The 18,460-nt window shown below is 47.4% G+C and overlaps 1 protein-coding gene across 4 annotated transcripts in view; it reads left to right on the plus strand.

Moving 5' to 3' along the window:
- Positions 1–18,238, plus strand: part of plekhg2 (pleckstrin homology domain containing, family G (with RhoGef domain) member 2) — a 63,417-nt gene extending 45,179 nt beyond the window's left edge. For 2 of the 4 annotated variants that reach the window (XM_070543653.1, XM_070543652.1), the window contains 11 exons: positions 1,320–1,386; positions 1,981–2,027; positions 6,465–6,615; positions 7,188–7,319; positions 9,983–10,165; positions 10,255–10,347; positions 10,426–10,512; positions 12,903–12,936; positions 13,030–13,122; positions 14,901–15,002; positions 17,458–18,238. In XM_070543653.1, coding sequence (XP_070399754.1) covers positions 1,320–1,386; positions 1,981–2,027; positions 6,465–6,615; positions 7,188–7,319; positions 9,983–10,165; positions 10,255–10,347; positions 10,426–10,512; positions 12,903–12,936; positions 13,030–13,122; positions 14,901–15,002; positions 17,458–17,567 — 1,099 coding nt within the window. In that variant the 3' untranslated portion in view covers positions 17,568–18,238. The remainder of the gene's footprint in view (positions 1–1,319; positions 1,387–1,980; positions 2,028–6,464; positions 6,616–7,187; positions 7,320–9,982; positions 10,166–10,254; positions 10,348–10,425; positions 10,513–12,902; positions 12,937–13,029; positions 13,123–14,900; positions 15,003–17,457) is intronic. The other 2 variants (XM_070543654.1, XM_054742338.2) reach the window with 1 other exon arrangement.
- Positions 18,239–18,460: the final 222 nt, after the last annotated feature.

Below are 18,460 nucleotides of genomic sequence, written 5' to 3' on the forward strand. Positions count from 1 at the left end.
GCCCCTGCGCGTCTGGATCGAGGCGGAGGCAACGCGCTGTGCCAGAGCGTCGGTACTGACACCCGCCGTAAAACGGACATTTAACCAAATTGTGACCTTTACCCTCTTGCAATTTAACCTTCCCCTCACCCCCATCCTAACCTTAACCAGCTTGCGCATGCAAAGCTCTGATTGTTGACGCGCTCCAGACATCTGCGTCCTGAGCACGGCCACAGTAACATTATCAAATCAGGTGTCGCCACCTCAAAAACTAATTTAACACGCGATCGTTCATGTCGGCTCATTTCCTTTTATGTTTTCTGTCTTTTATTATTGCCTGATGCGCCCCGCTGCTGTGGAGCGGGGCGCATCATCTGTTTTGTCCTCCGGTGACACACTGCGGCCGGCGAGCAGCGAGCACTCCGCTGTTTTAGCGGTCGGTAGATCTGTTAGAACTGCAGTTCAAAGGTAACTCATGAGGTGAATATATATGAACCCAGGTAGCAGTTTCTCTTTAGGACTGAGAGGAGATGCAGGAAGATAATAAACAGGCAGGACAGAAAAATAGTCAAATAAAAACAAGTTAGTTTTTGTACCTGCTGGTTGCAACAAACAGACACCATTGAAGGTCATCAGAAGTGAGGAACAGAAAATGAAATAATTATTTTAATGTTTAGAGCAGCAGGAACTCCGAGAGGCTGCAGGTGCATCAGTGCAGGGGGAGGGGGAGAGGGCTGAAGCAGAAACTACCGTTGTTAAAAGAAATGTGTTTAACTTTGAAAATGTGGGCGCGGTTTTAATTGTCAAAAACTCCAGCGAACCAACCGACCCCCACCCCACCCCCGCCGCTTCAGGTGTATGACGTCATCAACGACTGGTCGAAGTCGACTCGATTTTCATTACTTGACTGTCGACTTTAAAAAAAATTAAGTCATGCAGCGCCTAAAACCAGCCGTTGTCTCCTAATCAAGCCACATCTTCTCATGTCTTCAGTAGCTCTGGTCTTTAGGCCAAATGAAGCTGCAGGTGTAGTTTTACTGTTTTCTAAGAAGAAAGTCAGAGGGCGGAAGTTAAAAGGAAACCTGTGGCTGTTTTTTATCTGAAGGAACTAAAACATTCAGCTGCTTCAGCTTTGATGTTGGACTCTGGTGGGACTCAAACCCACAACCTCCGAGTCACTGCTTGTGACTAGAAGTCCAACGGGTGGTCTGTCGTGCCAGAGCTCGACTTTGATCCCTGATCATCTTAAAGGTCCTGAACCAGAACCGGGCAGAGGATTGGTTCTGTGTGGGTTGGACCCGTCTTTCTGAACCCCTCCACCTGTGTGTTTGTATTTTCAGTGATCTCCTGGAAGATTTAGAGAGAAGTCCAGACGCTGCGGCCATCGCAGACTGCTTCGTGGAGCGGGTGAGTCCAGTTGGGTTCTGTGGGAAACTGCCAGTACCAGAACTGATGGTCCAGCAGCACAGATGATGTTGATCATTGATATAACAGGTGGTTCATAACAGAAAGGTGAACTCTAGATGTTCCTGCTGAGTTCCTCCGTATCTGAAGCTCTGCTTCTGATTAAAGAGCAAGTCACCCCCTACAAGAAACTTACGTCACTCCCACTTCATGTTTGAAAAATGCAACAAATGCTGTTGCTTGGCAGACCGAGAGGGCGGAGCCGCTAACAAATACACACACACACAGGCTCACAATGGCATTATGGCATCATAATGTACCAGATGACATCATAGCATACCTCTTAGCCAATAGCGATGGCAGATTTAAATTCAAATGCAGTGCAGAATTTTTCCCTGACGACGGCACAACACTGACAGTTTTAGGCAGAATATTTGAATTTTAACCAAGATGCACTGAACTGCCATATTATTGACGACACGTGTCTGCAGCATGATTAGACACTCCTTTATATAGTTTATCAGCAAAAAAAATGTGATTTGGGGGTGACTTGCTCTTTAAAGTCAGTCTGACTTGATTCAACTTCTTTTGTTTCAGAGTGAAGCCTTTGACATCTACACACTGTACTGTATGAACTATCCAAAGTAAGTACACACACACACACACACACACACACACACACACACACAGCTCCTGGTTTTAGGAACGGAGGAGGTCGGTTTGCTTTATGGAGGAGAAGATGAGTTTGGAGCCCAGCCGTATCTCATCCAGAACACTCGGAGGGTTCTGTTTACACTGCGACTCCAGATCTCCACCTCCAACATTTACACTCCAGCCGTACAGACGTTTGGTTTCACTGAAGCATGCTTCCTAAATCCTGTTGGGGTTCCATCTGGACACAGATGGTTCTTCGCTTCCCTCGGAACAGGAGGCTGTTCCGTCTGAATATTCCCGTCATGTTAGAACAAAAACTTAAATCTCACATTAGCACATCATTAATATGTTGTTATTTGTCACGAGTTAAAGTTCTGCAGCTCGTCAAAGAAAGTCTAGAGGTGGACAACCAGAACCTCGATGGGTTAAAATTGCTGGTGGCCTCAAAATGTTCTCAGAGGTTCTCCAGGTGAGTCTCCGGGACTCGTCCATGTGTCGCTGGGATTTGGAACAGGTTAAAAATATTTGAACGGCAGTTTTACACAGAATACCCCAGAGTCATCCTAGTCTGGTTGTTGCTGAGATGTTCGGCTGGTTTTTAAGTAGATGCTCTGCTGGTTTGGTTTTTAGGCTGAATCTGGGTCCAACTGTCAGGATCTTCTCTGATCATCTTCTCAGCACAACAATGATGCAGTAATGGTTTTATTGAGAGATTTAGACAGAAATATAAATACAAGCAGACGTGTTGTTCAACAGGAGAGCCACCAAATCACCACTTCCTTCTCCTGTGGTTCAGTTAGAGTCAGGTTTAAATCAAACAGGAACATCTGAATGTTCTCTGTAGGAGTCAGAGCTTGGTCCGCATTGCCGGCAGTAAGTCGGGCTCGTTCCCAGTGAGAGTTGGACTCCGCCAAGGCTGCCCTTTGTCACCGATTCTGTTCATAACCTTTATGGACAGGATTTCTAGGCGCAGCGAAGGTGTGGAGGGCATCCGTTTCGATGGCCTGAGGATCAGGTCTCTGCTTTTTGCAGATGATGTGGTCCTGTTTGCTTCATCAGAACGTGATCTTCAGCTTTCGCTGGAGCGGTTTGCAGCCAAGTGTGAAGCAGCTGGGATGAGAATCAGCTCCTCTAAATCTGAGACCATGGTCTTGATTCGGAAAAGGGTAGAATGCCTTCTCCGGGTCAGGGATGAGGTCCTGCCCCAAGTGGAGGAGTTTAAGTATCTCGGGGTCTTGTTCACGAGTGAGGGACAGCTGGAGCGTGAGATCGATAGACGGAATGGTGCTGCATCTGCAGCGATGCGGGCGTTGTACCGGTCTGTCGTGGTGAAGAGAGAGCTGAGTCAGAAGGTGAAGCTCTCCATTTACCGGTTGATCTACGTTCCTACCCTCACCTATGGTCACGAGCTTTGGGTAGTTACCGAAAGAACGAGATCACGGATACAAGCGGCCGAAATGAGTTTTCTCCACAGGGTGGCTGGGCTCTCCCTTAGAGATAGGGTGAGGAACTCGGTCATTCGGGAGGGGCTCAGTGTAGACCCGCTGCTTCTCCACATCGAGAGGAGCCAGTTGAGGTGGCTCGGGAATCTGATCAGGATGCCTCCTGGGGAGGTGTTTCGGGCACGTCCAACCGGGAGGAGACCTAAATTTAGACCCAGCACACGGTGGAGGGACTATGTCTCTCACCTGGCCAGGGAACACCTTGGGATTCCCCCGGAGGAGCTGGTCCAAGTGGCTGGGGAGAGGGAAATCTGGGCCTCTGCTTAGGCTACTGCCCCCACGACCCAACTCCAGATAAGCAGAAGTAAATGGATGGATGGATGGATGGATGGATGGACGGACAGATGGACGGACGGACGGATAGATGGATGGATGGATGGATGAGTGGATGGATGGATGAATGGATGGATGGATGGATGGATGGACAGACGGACGGATAGATGGATGGATGGGTGGGTGGATGGATGGATGGATGGATGGATGGATGGATGGATGGATGAGTGGATGGATGGATGAATGGATGGATGGATGGATGGATGGATGGATGGATGGATGGATGGATGGATGGATGGATGGATGGACAGGCAGGCGGATGGTTGGATGGATGGATGGATGGATGGGTGGGTGGATGAATGAGTGGATGAATGAGTGGATGGATGGATGGATGGATGGATGGATGGATGGACGGGCGGATGGTTGGATGAGTGGATGGATGGATGGATGGATGGATGGATGGATGGATGGATGGATGGATGGATGGATGGATGGATGGATGGTGGATGGATGGATGGATGGATGGATGGATGGATGGATGGATGGATGGATGGATGGATGGATGATGGATGGATGGATGGATGGATGGATGGATGGAGGGACGGACGGACGGACGGACGGATGGATGAGTGGATGGATGGATGGATGGATGGATGGATGGACGGACGGACGGATGATGGATGGATGATGGATGGATGGATGGATGGACGGACGGACGGACGGATGGATGGATGATGGATGGATGGATGGATGGATGGATGGATGGAGGGACGGACGGACGGACGGACGGATGGATGAGTGGATGGATGGATGGATGGATGGATGGATGGATGGATGGATGGATGGACAGACGGACGGACGGACGGACGGATGGATGGATGAGTGGATGGATGGGTGGATGGATGGATGGATGGACGGACGGACGGATGGATGGATGAGTGGATGGATGGATGGATGGATGGATGAGTGGATGGATGGGTGGATGGATGGATGGATGGATGGATGGATGGATGGATGAGTGGAGGAATAATCTGAACTACTTTTACTTTTTAATGGATTTTGAGTTTGGTCTTGAATCTGCTCTGAGGTGCAGTTGGTCAACCTGCAACAGAAAGCTTCTTCTAGAGGTCTGAGAGGAGAACGGCTCCAGATGAACAAAAACATTTCAAGTGAAAAACAAAACAGTAAATGAGTCATCTCACTGTTGTTCTTTAGTCTCAGGTGTAGAGGAACCGTGAACCCAAACCGATGGAGCTCCATTCTTCTCCATGCACAGCTGGAGTTTCCTTCATTTGTCCGACTCGGGGAGCTGAAACCAGCTCTATGAAGTCCAAACAGGACTTGGGAGTCAGGAAGTTTTTGTCAGAGTTCCAGGTTTTTCCTGATTGGTGCAAATGAACCCAGGCTCTCAGGAGAAACTATAATTATCTGTGATGTGTGAGAATAACAAGGAGCAGAACCTGGGTTCTGTCTGGGACAACAGCGCCTGAAGATAAAATGATCCGTTCGTGAAGAAAACTCCACCAGCTGCCGGGAGTTGTGTTGGACGGGAATGTGTCCAAGCACAGAATTCCTCCGTATTCATTTTTCATCCGGGCCGTGTGTTTTAAATTCTTCATGCTGAGGTGAGATTGTGTCAGATGACAGATTCATCTCTGGCTCTCAGAGGAAAATTAACTCCTGCTTCCAGAGCAGAACATCTAGTTTCAGGGCCAAAAACCTGGAAACATCCACCAAGGCCCTGCTGGAGTCTCCTAACGGGGATGTGGGTCACGTCCGGAGTCGGCTCTAGGGTCAGTTCCAGAGTCTGACACGAGTTCAGGCCTGGGGTCAAACCAAATCCAAGGTTGGATCCCAGGCTAGCTCTTTCTGTGGAGCTCCAGCTCCACCTTAAATATCTGAGTCTTTTTTAAGCTCTCGGATTTTCACAATAAAAGTCTCTGGATCCTAGTGCAGCTTCCCAACATCTTCCTGACGTGGCGAATGGTGGGTGTTATTTGAGGATTTGAGGGGATTGAATTAGAATTCTTGTTCATCTTGCGGCTGAAGGAACTTCTGAATATTTAAGGAGGTTTTTTTCCAGCTGCAGGATGAATTTGAGATGTTCAGACTTTGTGTCTGTTTCAGAGTCGCTGCTGAACCCATCAGGGGTGTCTGTAGAAGATATTACTCCTGCTCAGAATTCCTTCCTGTGATTAACATCCATCTGGAGGAAAACGGCTCGTCTCTTCCCCTGATTCCCATCGGTACCTTGTCCTCCCCACATCCTCTACTTTCGCCTTTACTGCCTTCTCTCCTTTTCTTCCAGTCTCACAGCTGGTGTCAAAGATTCCTCAGCTTCCCGCTGTGATGGATGTTCTTTGCAGGATCCAACAGCTGAGGATTCTCCACTGTTTGTCATCTTGAGCTCCATCCTTCGTTTCCTTCATTCACGCTGAGATGAATGCAGGAGATCCAGAGTTGTTTCAGTTCTTTCCTGTTCCAAATGTGTTTGTTAAAAGGGTTCCTCCTTCCTTCACCTCCCCTTCTGCTGCAGACACAGGGAGGTTCCTCCCGCCTCCTCCCCCCCGTCCGTCCGTGGAGCTGGCAGCTGAAGCTCCACAATTCCACCATGTTTCAGTGTTCTAACAGCTCTCTCGTGTTCTCCAACAGCTCGGTGGCGGTGCTGAAGGAGTGCATGAAAAATCAAAGTCTGGTTCGGTTCTTCCAGGAGAGACGGGCCACCCTCAATCACTCGTTGCCTCTGGAAACGTACCTGCTGAAACCAGTTCAGAGGATCCTGAAGTATCACCTGCTCCTACAGGTGAGACCATCAGAGAGTCTGTGCTCAGGCTGGAAGCTGATCCAGGAGCAGCTTCTCCTCTCTCTGTGGCGCTGGTTCATCTCTTCATAGTAAACATGTCTCTCTAATGAAGACCAGCTCTCACAACATTCCCATAGAGATTGTCTTAGCTCAGACATCGCTGACTCTTCCCAGTAAACCCTCTGGACTGGTCCCAGTCCAAGCCCACCTCTGAGTGGAGTGAGGGATGATGGAACGGAGAGAAACCCCGCTCTTTGTTCCCTGCTGCTACGTAATGGTGGCCAGCTTAAACACGGATCAAACATGTGTTTGAATCTGTGCAGGAAACTTCCCAGAATTCTCAGCTGGTCCTGCTTGAGATGAACAGCGTTCCCGTTTGATCCGTATCTATCCTCTGGACAGGTTTCCATGTTTCAGTCGGCACAGACTCCTTCATGATTTGATTCTCTGGTTTATCTCAGATTAGATTAATAAAAGAATGGATTCACATCGTAAAGTTCACTTTGTGGATCAGGAGAAGGTTCTGCCTGTGGTTCCTGACGTTCCTGTGGGTTTTTGTCTGGCTGATTCAGGAACTTTCAAAACACTTTGATAAGAGCGAAGCAGGATATGAAGTGGTGGAGGACGCCATCATCACCATGACAGCAGTGGCCTGGTACATCAACGACATGAAGAGGAAACAGGACCACGCCCTGCGGCTGCAGGTAGACCACCTTGTAACAATAGTAATTTACATTTAATTAAGGACCTTAAGACATTAAAATTTCATATCGAGTATGAAATCCATCTTGCGGACACTGGGTTATTTAAACAGAAGATTGGGTCTTTTTAATGCAGGGATTAGACAACACTTTGTATTAACTGAGAGACGAGAAGAGAGAGAGGCCTTCAACCGTTTAAGATGATTTATTACTAAATAATTTTAAACAATTTAACAAGACGAACTCTCTAATGATGGATGTAGCTGGTATGAATGAGGTGTGAGAACTTATCAGAGTAGTTTCATAACCACATGAGACGCCGTTCGTGTCGCATCCACATACCCTCAGTGAGACCTCCGTACAGATCCGGATGGCAGGTCCACGGACCCTCCTCTGGTACCGGAGCCGTTGAAACAGCGTCGACAGTACGACAAACCAGTCTTTGGATAGTCTCCAGGTAAAAAGCGACAGGTGGTTCACAGCGTCAAAAAGAGACCCTCCTTGGGTCAGCGAGTTCAGCTTTTATTCGGAAGGAACCGTTTCTTGTTTGGTAAAAACAACAAATTTTTCCCAGCTTGATGGTTCTCAGCTTAAAAAGAGAAGTACAGATGGCCGGTCCAATACTTCACTTAACATGCGGTGAACTCAGTGAGATCTTGAGAACTGAACTTAAGATGGCGTTGGAACGGTTTTATTAATCTGGATGTTTTTGATTCTGGACGAATCAAAGCTGACAGGTTTAATAAACACCACAGAGACTCTGCCACGCTTCAGACTAGGAAGGTTCTGATTGGATCAGCACAGCAATGTGTCATGCAGTTGTTTACCTTACGTGTGTCAGCGTGTCTAGTGGACTAGAATTAGTCATACTACTTATTAAACATATTAATAATAATATTGTGATTTCACAGATCGGTCACATTGTATTATTGACTAACAGTTGTTTTGATTAGCTTTCTTGAAAATAGAGTTGTTTGATTTAATAAAAGAAAAGAGTCTTCATCTTCTGTCTTCTTTTGCTGGAAAGTAAACAGTTTAGAAGCGAATGCATGACCTTGAGGCTGTTTCACGCACTCTGGCGCTGTGTGAGAGGAAACTGGGGAGAGGTTAAATAACCTTGGAGGAATAGCTCCTTCATCGTGTTACAACCTCCAGGTGTTCCCTTCCTGGAACAGCATCCTTTGCAGTCTTCCTGCTGCTCATTGATGTCAATTCAGTGTTTTTATCCGTTGATTGTCTCTTTTTTTCTTAGTTTTTTTTTATTTTTTAATCGTTTCAAGTAAAATATAACCCCACCTTTATACTTTAGGATGTTTTACAGCTGCTTCATCAGGAACTTCTGAAGTCTTCATCGTAACGACGTTCCCAAATCCCGCTTTGGGGTTCTTCTCCAGAGTCTCCAGGTCTCCACGTTTCTGGAGCTTTAAAAGTGTTTGGATTGTTTTACTTAAAAATGCCCAAATCATTCCAGGTGCTGGAACACATCTGGAATCTTTCTCCTGTTGGTAGTAAATTATGAGATGAAATTGAGATTAAAGGGAGACGTAATTTAGAGATGTTATGACACTTCTTGGTATGGAAGTTGGTTTCATTCAGTGGGAATTTTAACAAAAATCTGAATGTTTGGTTGTAAATTTGATTCTCCGATCGAAGCTCGGTGAGTTTCTGGGATCGGCTTCATGACCCTTTTACAACCAACCGTTTATTTTTTTCACATATGTGATAATCCAAGCATTCCCAGTGGATCCGTGTGAAGTTAAACATTCAGATGTTGCTGATGCAGCTGTCAGTCAGATCAAAGCTCCCGTGAGCCCCAAAGCTTCATGATTTCATTCCAAAGTGAAGATCTGAGCAGCTGGGATGGCGACCGCTCACATCTGCTCACCACCGGGATCAGCTGTGCCGCAGGAGCAGACCCAAGATCAGATCCTGCTGTTCGCCCCTGGAGCAGCTGAAGGCCACATGTCAGAGCGTGTGTTTGCCATGACACGTGTTGTTTGTGTGTTGGTACCTGTGTCCGGGAGGGGGAGGGTGTGAGCCCGGTTTTACCCAGCTAGCATCTACGGATGTTTCTGATCTTCACCACATCTGGGAATGCAAAGTGTACATAGCTACGGGAAGCCGTTTGGCCCAAACCCGGTCAAGCGGGGCAAGGAGCACCTTCTTCAACTGCAGTTTTGAGAAAATTAAACAAGTTTGATGTAAACTGTGAAGCTCAGCCTACTGAGACAAAGCAAACAGCTCGACTCTGGTGGGACTCAAACCCACAACCTTTGAATCACTTCCCGACCTAGAAGTCCAATGTGCCGTCCATTGTGCCACAGAGCCTCGTGTCAGTTAGCTAACCGCCAGCGTCCAGTAATCTGATGGAGGTAGAACCAGCACCACTCTTTAGATCTCCCTCACACGAGCTTCAGCTTCCACCTGACGGAGCCGCCATCTTGGGTTTTTAGTGAGGAGCGCAGGTGTGTTTTTTTTTTTTTGTCGACCTTTAAATCTTGCTGTGGTTTTTTTTTTCCAGGTTTTGTTTTAACATTAAGCAACAACAGAATCAGTGCAGCACACTCTGTTGGGACTCGAACCAACAACCTTTAAATCACGTCTCTAATCACAAAGTCTGACTTTCAGACGGATGTGACCTTTGACCTGTAACTGCCCCTCTGCAGGAAATCGAGTCCCTGCTGGTGAACTGGAGCGGGCCGGACCTCGGCGGGTTTGGGGAGCTGGTTCTGGAGGGTTCTTTTAAAGTCCACAGGGTGAAGAAGGAGAGAGCGTTCTTCCTGTTTGATAAGATGTTGCTGATCGCCAAGAAGAGGCTGGAGCAGTTCGTCTACAGCACACATATATTTGTAAGTTCTTCAGAACCGGGGGTCTTCAGAACCTTATGGTACCGTAACCGGGTCTGAACTGGGCCTTGTTTTAATTTCCTCCTGTCTAGTGCTGCAACCTGCAACTGGTGGAGACCCTGAAGGACCCACTCTGCTTCAGAGTGTCGGACCAGACAATCCCCAAACAGCAGCACGTGGTCCAGGTGAGGAACCTCGACCAGAACCAGAACTAACCCTCTCCTTACATTTGCACGAACACTTAATCTGTATTGTTGTTGCAGACAAAGAACCAGGAGGAGAAAAGACTCTGGGTCCACTACCTGAAGAGACTGATCGTAGAGAACCACCCAGCTTCACTCCCTCAGAAGGTAAGGAGGGATGAGGGGGGGAGGGGGTGGGGGGTGGGGGGGGGGACAGGGAGAGAAAGGGGCAGAGGAGGGAAAATTTAGGAAAACACAGAAGAAAAAGACACGCAAACTATGTAGAATACCAGCCGAGAGAAATTTCCTCTCTTTGTCTCTTTTGCTTCTACCATCTCCCGGTGGCTCAGTGGAATGGGTGTCTGTGCTGAGACTGACAGATCACGAGTTCAAATCCACAGTTGGGCCGGGTCAGAGACTTTTAAAGCATGGGACCCATGCCTCCTGGGTTGACACTCCGCATTAGGAGGTTTGATTGGGGGGTTAAACCACCACGTAGCTCCCGAGCGCAGCTGCAGCTCGCCACAGGGGATCGGTCAGACGCAGAGAAACATTTTCACTAGTGTGCGGTGACAACTAATGGAACTTGGACTGACCTTTGACCTCTGACTGAAGCTCAGCTGTTGGCCTCCAGCTGCTCTGTGTTGACCTCTGCTGCCGCCTGCTGGTCACCAGACCGAATAACTATTGGGTCTTAGAGCTGGAAACTGGAACCAAACAGCTGACGCTGAGTTTTCTGTCTGTTATCATCAACAAACAAACAAACAAACAAACAAACAAACAAGTCAGTCAGGATTTAATCAGAAGTGAGAATAAATCTACAGAAGTGATGGATAGAAACAGCCTCAGGATCAGCTTTAAACTCAGCTGTTAAAAAGTTAAATGTCAGACAGAACAAATCAATCAGGAAGTAAAACTCTACTGTTTCTCCCTCTTTAATAATTCATTAGAGTCAGCTGGTTTTAGTCGACTGTTTAGGAATGTTAAACCGAGACAGAAACTGTATTCCTCTTACCATGGACGTAATTTGTTTTTTGGGGGGGGGGGGCGACATGTCCCCGCCACTTTTTCCAAAGTCAAGTTTTGACCCCTGCACTTTTTAACATCCAAAACAAATATTACTTTATATTAAATTAACTCTGGTTGAGCTCCAGGACCAAGCGGAAAACAACCGTTGGTGTATAAGCCTGTTTCCCATTGGAGCATACTGTAAAGATCCCCCCCCCCACCCCCCACCCCCACCGCCCCACCCCCCATGTCCCCTGCACTTCTAAAGTGAAAATTACATCCATTCCTTTTACTAAAGAACTCCAGGGGGCGCCGCAGCCTAACAAAACGTCGGCAGCCACTAAATCAGGGGTGTCAAACTCATTCTAGCTCAGGGGCCACATTTGGGCCATTCCCATCTGTACCGGGTCGGCCCGGGCTGGGTAGCCCCAGTCGGCCCCAGCCTGGCCCGGTTGATTCCACACATCCTTGCCTTAAGCCCATGTGGGCTGATTCTACCCACCAATCAGAGGCTTGCTCTAATGGAAGGTGTGAATTTGCTGTCAGCAGTGGGTGTGTTGGCCCTGGTCGGCCTGAAGCAGACCCCCTCGAGAAGAGGGCTGAGAATGAGCCTTGGTTGGCCCGGAAAAATACCAGGCCACCCAGATATGTAAACAACCTACGCTACCCGGCCCGGGCCGACCCGGTACAGATGGGAATGGCCCTATTGAGGGAAATCTAGTCCCAAGTGGGCCGGACCGGTAAAAAAAAAAAAAATTCAGATTGTTTTCTTTGTTTTAATACAATCAATATGAAACAAGGCTGGAGCCTGAGGACAGTGTAGTACAAGTACAACACCTGAAGAGTACTTGAAAATTTGAAAAAAATAATAAATCAATACATAATAAAAAATTCCTTAGTGATTCAAAGAGCTTACAGATCACATGGCTAGATAAGTTTTATGCAGCACTTAAAGTATATTTGACTCATTTTACTTAACATCTTTTAGCTTTCACTGGCACATCAACATCAGAAGTCACGTCCTGAGTGGCGGCCAACTTCAGGATGTGATTCAAGTTCTTGTGTGAGCCTTGAGCGCAGCTTTGTTTTATTTATACTCATTACAGAGAAAACTTGCTCACAATGATGCGTTTATTTTCACTCTACATTGTAAAGTATGAAAATAAAGTTTTCACAACCATCTCGCGGGCCAGATTTAACCCGCTTGCGGGCCGGATCCGGCACACGGGCCGCATGTTTGACACCCCTGCACTAAATCACCTTGGTTACATGTTCATGACATCATCACTTAGAAACTGTTTCTGTTGCATATTTAATATCAATGATTACATGACTATTACTTTATATGGATTAATAATAAGTATTACTATTAGGGTGAGAACGATGAGATTTGTTCTGTTTTTAGTAAATGGAGGATTTGTTTAGGGTTAGGGTTAAAATGAACTACAAGGTCACGACAAAGTTCAGGTTCTTCTTGTGTCTGAGCCTGAGATTGTCGGAGTTTGTTGGAATATTTTGTTTATTCATCACTCTGATTTCTGTCCTTCCAGGCGAGACAAGTCCTCGGAGACAACTTCTGTCAGAGTGAGTTTACACCCGCTGACTTTAACAGAGCCCTGACCTCTGACACTGTAACCAGTTGTGGATGATGGGATGACATCACTTTCTGTGTTTCAGCTCCTCAGTTGAATCAGGACCACCTGAATGGGTCGTGCGCTTCTCCACGACTGGACGACATTCCTGGTTTTCACCGCGGCCGGCGTCAGTCAGGTCAGGGTCAGACGTCTTTGTTAGCTCGGAGCCAAACTCCATCCAGATTGTCTTGGGTTGTTTCCTACGGTTTATGTGACCTGAACTGAAACGTAACAAGTAACCTGGACAAATACCAGAACCAGAACTTCCACAGAAGAAGAAGAAGAAAAAAATATCATTTCTATAGCGCCTCTCAAGATAAAAACCACGAGGCGTTTCACAAAAACAAAAAGTGTAAAAATATAAAAAAGCATTTAGAAAATGTTTAAAAATATATTTAAAATGAGCAAAAATAGACAATTGTGATTAAAAAATGTTAAGAAAGAGAGAGAGTGAACAGGAAAGAGGGAAATCAGTGGATCCTGAGGAAGGTGGAATAGGTGGGGAGAGCAGAATAAAGAGAGAGAGGTGAAGAAGGTCATACAAAAGCCAGCTTGAACAAGTGAGTCTTCAGCTGCTTTTTAAAGGAGACCACTGAGTCCACTGATCTCAGGCTCAGGGGGAGAGAGGTCCAGAGTCTGGGGGCCACAGCAGCAGATGATCTGTCACCTTTGACCTTTAGCCTGGTGCTGCACAACCAGTAGGCTTTGGTCACTGGACCTCAGGGACCTGCTGGGGGTGTAGGGACTAAGAAGATCACCAATGTAAGATGGTGCTTGTCCATGTAAGGCCCTATAGACCAGAACCAGGATCTTGAAATGAACCCTGAAGTTGACTGGCAGCCAGTGAAGCTGGAGGAGAAGCGGGGTGATGTGTTGGACCTAAGTGTGGTGTGTTCACTTCTTTTCTTTAGGGTTAGAAAGTTCAGTTCACCTTTTGAGTCTCAGCTCCTGTTGTGTGCCAACATAATTCAGGCTCATCCCTTGAGCTGTTTTCTGTCTAACGCCGGGCGGACACTGTGCGACTTTTCCCCTCGTAGCACTCAGCTTCAGCTCTAACTGTACGACTTCCTCGCAGGGCAGATCTCACGAGTCACGCGCTCACACTGTACGTCTGGTAGCAACACGTCGGGCCTAAAAATATGCTAAAAATAGCAGTTTTTACTCAACACGTCAGACTTTTTTGTCTTGTTTTGCCTGTTGTCCTTCGGGAGTGCTGCAGGAGGACACACAGGGATTTATGGGGGTTGGATGAGGAAAACAAAATAAAGAAAGTAAATCTGTGTTTAGTGATCAGTTTAATTAGACACGAACACGACAAACATGCTTTCTTGACAATCTTTGTGAGTAAAAAAACGTGTAGAAACAAAAACGAACAACGTGTGTTATTGGGGAAATAGCGGGTGAGCGGCGTTGATGCAGGATTGCGCATGCGCCGTGAGCGGTTCTGGTACATTTTGGGTCGCAGCGCCGCTTCAACAGTGCAATACCCTCACGAGGGACGAGCAAAAATATTAAACACGCCAGAAGTCCGTGCGAGCTCACGACTGCTGATCGGTAGCTGGTCACGTGGTGTTTATCGCCTCTCGTAACCCCCTGTACACGACGCTCAGCGCAAAACTCGCCCCGATCTCGTGGATTCTCGCACGAGTGGAAAATCGGCTCGAAAAAGTCGCACAGTGCACGCCCGGCTTAAATGGTACAGAGGTCAAAGGTCAGCAAGTGTTAATCTGAAAGTGTTGAAACTACAGGATGGCCTGTTCTAGACTGGATCTGGGGTTAGTACAGAATTTTCTCCCTGGTGCTGTGGACCGACAGGTTGGAGTGCCGTTTGAATCAGCGCTGCTCCTGAATACGTTTTAATGAATTAAACCTTTAATTTGTGTCTTCCTGGATGTCTTCTCCACCTCTGATCAGAACCTCCAGAGCTGCAGCTTTACATGCCAGAGAAGTCCAGGAAGAGTCTCCCACTGCTGCTGGAGGGAAATCTGCCGTACAGACGCACCAGGAGGCAGTCAGGTACGCCCAGGTGTTCACGCATCAGTAAGCTCCACAGAACCCGAACACCAGGCAGTCAGGCTCTTTCTGGTTACCCAGATATTTAGCAGAAGCAGATTGAAGGTCTAGACGGTTCCTGAGTTTCTGTTTCAAACAGGGAAGTAAAACATTCCTACAGATCTTGAAAAAACAAACACAGAAGCCAAATGATTCAGAACACCCTGATTACAGACGTGGACACAATCGCTGGTGTCCTTCTGTCAAAGAAAAAAACACACAGTGGTCACAGAAATAACTCGAATCAAACAAAAGTAATATTAAATTAAAATTCTATGAAATTTCAGCAATGAAAGTCAGACAGTACGTCAGACGTCGTGGGGCGACGGTGGCAAAGGAGTTGCCCCGTAATCGGAAGGTTGCAGGGTTGAGCCCCGCTCAGTCTGTCGCTGTCGTTGTGTCCTTGGGCAAGACGCTTAACCCACCTTGCCTGCTGGTGGTGGTCGGAGGGACCGGTGACGCCTGTGCTCAGTAGCCTCGCCTCTGTCAGTGCGCCCCAGAGCTACATCGTAGCTCATCACCACCAGTGTGTGAATGGGTGTGTGAATGGGTGAATGACTGATTGTGTTGTAAAGCGCCTTGGGGGGTTCCAGGACTCTAGAAGGCGCTATATCAAATACAGACCATTTACCATTTACCATTATTTTCTAACCATGCTGTGAAACAGCCCTGGACAAAAATGATGATAACCCTGGAAAAGACTGAAGATGATGTGACCAAAGGGACATGTTAATTCAAGGTGTGTCCACTAATTAGCATCACAGGTGTCTACAGTCATGTAATCAGTCAGTGGGCCTCATGTAGGGCTCCAGGTAGTCACTGTGTTGTTTGGTGGCACGGTGTGCTCCACACTCAGCATGGACCAGAGGAAGCGAAGGAAAGAGTTGTCTCGGGAGATTAGGAAGAAATGTATAGACAAGCATGTTAAAGGTAAAGGCTGTAAGACCATCTCCAAGCAGCTAGATGTTCCTGTGACTACAGCTGCACATGTTCTTCAGAGATTTAAGATCCACGGGACTGTAGCCAATCTCCCTGGAAGTGGCAGCAGGAGGAAAAATTTATCGTCGTCGTCGTCTTCCTCCGCTTATCCGGGTCCAGGTCGCGGGGGCAGCATCCCAACTAGGGAGCTCCAGACCGTCCTCTCCCCGGCCACCTCCACCAGCTCCTCCGGCAGGACCCCAAGGCGTTCCCGGACCAGATTGGAGATGTAACCTCTCCAACGTGTCCTGGGTCGACCCGGGGGCCTCCTGCTGGCAGGACATGCCCGAAACACCTCCCCAGGGAGGCGTCCAGGAGGCATCCTGACCAGATGCCCAAACCACCTCAACTGGCTCCTTTCGATCCGGAGGAGCAGCGCTTCTACTCCGAGTCCCTCCCGAATGTCCGAGCTCCTCACCCCATCTCTAAGGCTGAGCCCGGCCACCCTACGGAGGAAACTCTTTTTGGCCGCTTGTATCCACGATCTCGTTCTTTCGGTCATTACCCAAAGCAAAGGACAAATTAATGACAAATCAAAGAGACGGAGAATCCGAATTGTAGCAAAGGAGCTCAGAAATACGTCTAAAGAGATCCGAGGTGAACTTCACGCTCAGGGAACATCAGCGTCAGATCACACCATCCGTCGTCGTTTGAGTGAAAGTGGACTACGTGGGAGATGGCCAAGGAGGACGCCATTGTTGAAAACAAATCATAAAAAAGCAGACTGGAATATACCAAACTGCATGTTAACAAGCCACGAGGCTTCTGGGAGGATGTCCTCTGGACAGATGAGACAGAAATGGAACCTATGTTCACAGATGGAAAAATGAAGCATATCAAGAAAAGAACAACGTCTATGGAACGTGCAGGAGGCTCTTTTATGTCCTGGGGCTGCTTTGCTGCATCTACAGGGTGTCATGTTTGGAGTAATTTTCCTGATTCGAGACATGCACAATCATACAACGAACAAGGGTAACCAAAGGTGCGCCATCAAAGGAGGTGAGAGAGAACGAAGCTCCAACCAGGGCCTGGAAAACAGACAGGCTTAGTGGCCAACAACTTAAGACTGTGTTAAGATGAGAGGCCTTACTGCTTTTGAGTGGACTGGAGACTGGTCTGAGAAGGAGTTTGCGAGAGACGAGCGGGAGATGCGCCTCCAAGATGCTACAAATGATTTGGTTAGGGGTCCCATCATTTTTGTCCAGGCCTGTTCCATGGGTTGAATTTGTTAAATAATTCCATGAAGGTTGAAAACCAATGCCTGACTTTCATTGGGTAAATTTCATAGATTTTTTATTTAACATTATTTTTGTCGGACTCTGTGACCATTGTGGGTTTTTTTTCTTCCATTGACCAAAGAAACACTGTCCTGCTATTAAGAACGGATCTTGGAGGCTAACGGGGGAAGTGTTGTAACAATGTTCTGATGGATCTGTTCCAGCTCCGGCCAAGGACATCGAGGCAGCGTTTCAGCCCGCTGGTGAGAGATCCTACTCATTCCAACAGAAATTCCATTCTTTCCACCAACCAGCTGAGTGCAGCTGCTTCTAACTCATATAAACTGTTCATCCGCTTTCACGTGGAATTCACGCTTGAGCTGCGATCACTGTTGATGTTCAAAGTTCAGCTCCAGTCTGAAATGTTCCCATTATAAAATAATGTTGGTTTTACCATATGATCCCAGCCTTTCCTTACTTTGGGAATGTACCAGTGTGTGTGTGTGTGTGTGTGTTTATGCATTAAGAAGCCAAAAGGAAATGACTTCAGGAAACAATGGCCTAAAGTTACATGGAGACCCTGGTTCTACAGGTTCTGCCCGAGGCTGCTGCTAAATCTCACAACACTGGTGGAAAAATTGGACCCAAAGATTTAGTTTTACTTTCTCTAGAAGAGAAGCTTTAATGTCTCTGAGTTTTTCTCACCCTCACCTGTCTCCTCCATGTTCCCGTCTCCGTCCTGTTTCCACTGGTGTGACCCGACAGCTCTGAAGGTGAGATGTTCCACTCTACCAGTGATCATTTCTGCATTCCAGGAGAGCTGCTCATGGACGTAATTTTTTGGGGGGGACAGGGGGGAGATGCCCCCCCCCCCCACACACACACACACACACACTTTTTCCAAAGTCAAGTTTTGACCCCTGCACTTTTTACCATCCAAAAACAATATCACGCTATATGAAATTAACACTGGTTGAGCTCTAAGACCAAGCGGAAAAAAACGTTTGTGTTGACGCCTGTTTCCCATTAGAGCATACTGTAAAGATACAACCCCCCCCCCCCCCCCCCCCCCCCCCCCACACACACACACACACACACACACACTTCTAAAGTGAAAATTACGTCCATGGAGCTGCTCATCATCCAGTGACCTAATAAAACTTCAGTTAGACACGATTTTAGACTGGAAACACGAGACACCCAGGCCCTGGAGGTTTCTTCAGACAG

This window comes from Nothobranchius furzeri, chromosome 13 (assembly GCF_043380555.1).
Source record: "Nothobranchius furzeri strain GRZ-AD chromosome 13, NfurGRZ-RIMD1, whole genome shotgun sequence".
Taxonomy (NCBI): domain Eukaryota; kingdom Metazoa; phylum Chordata; class Actinopteri; order Cyprinodontiformes; family Nothobranchiidae; genus Nothobranchius; species Nothobranchius furzeri.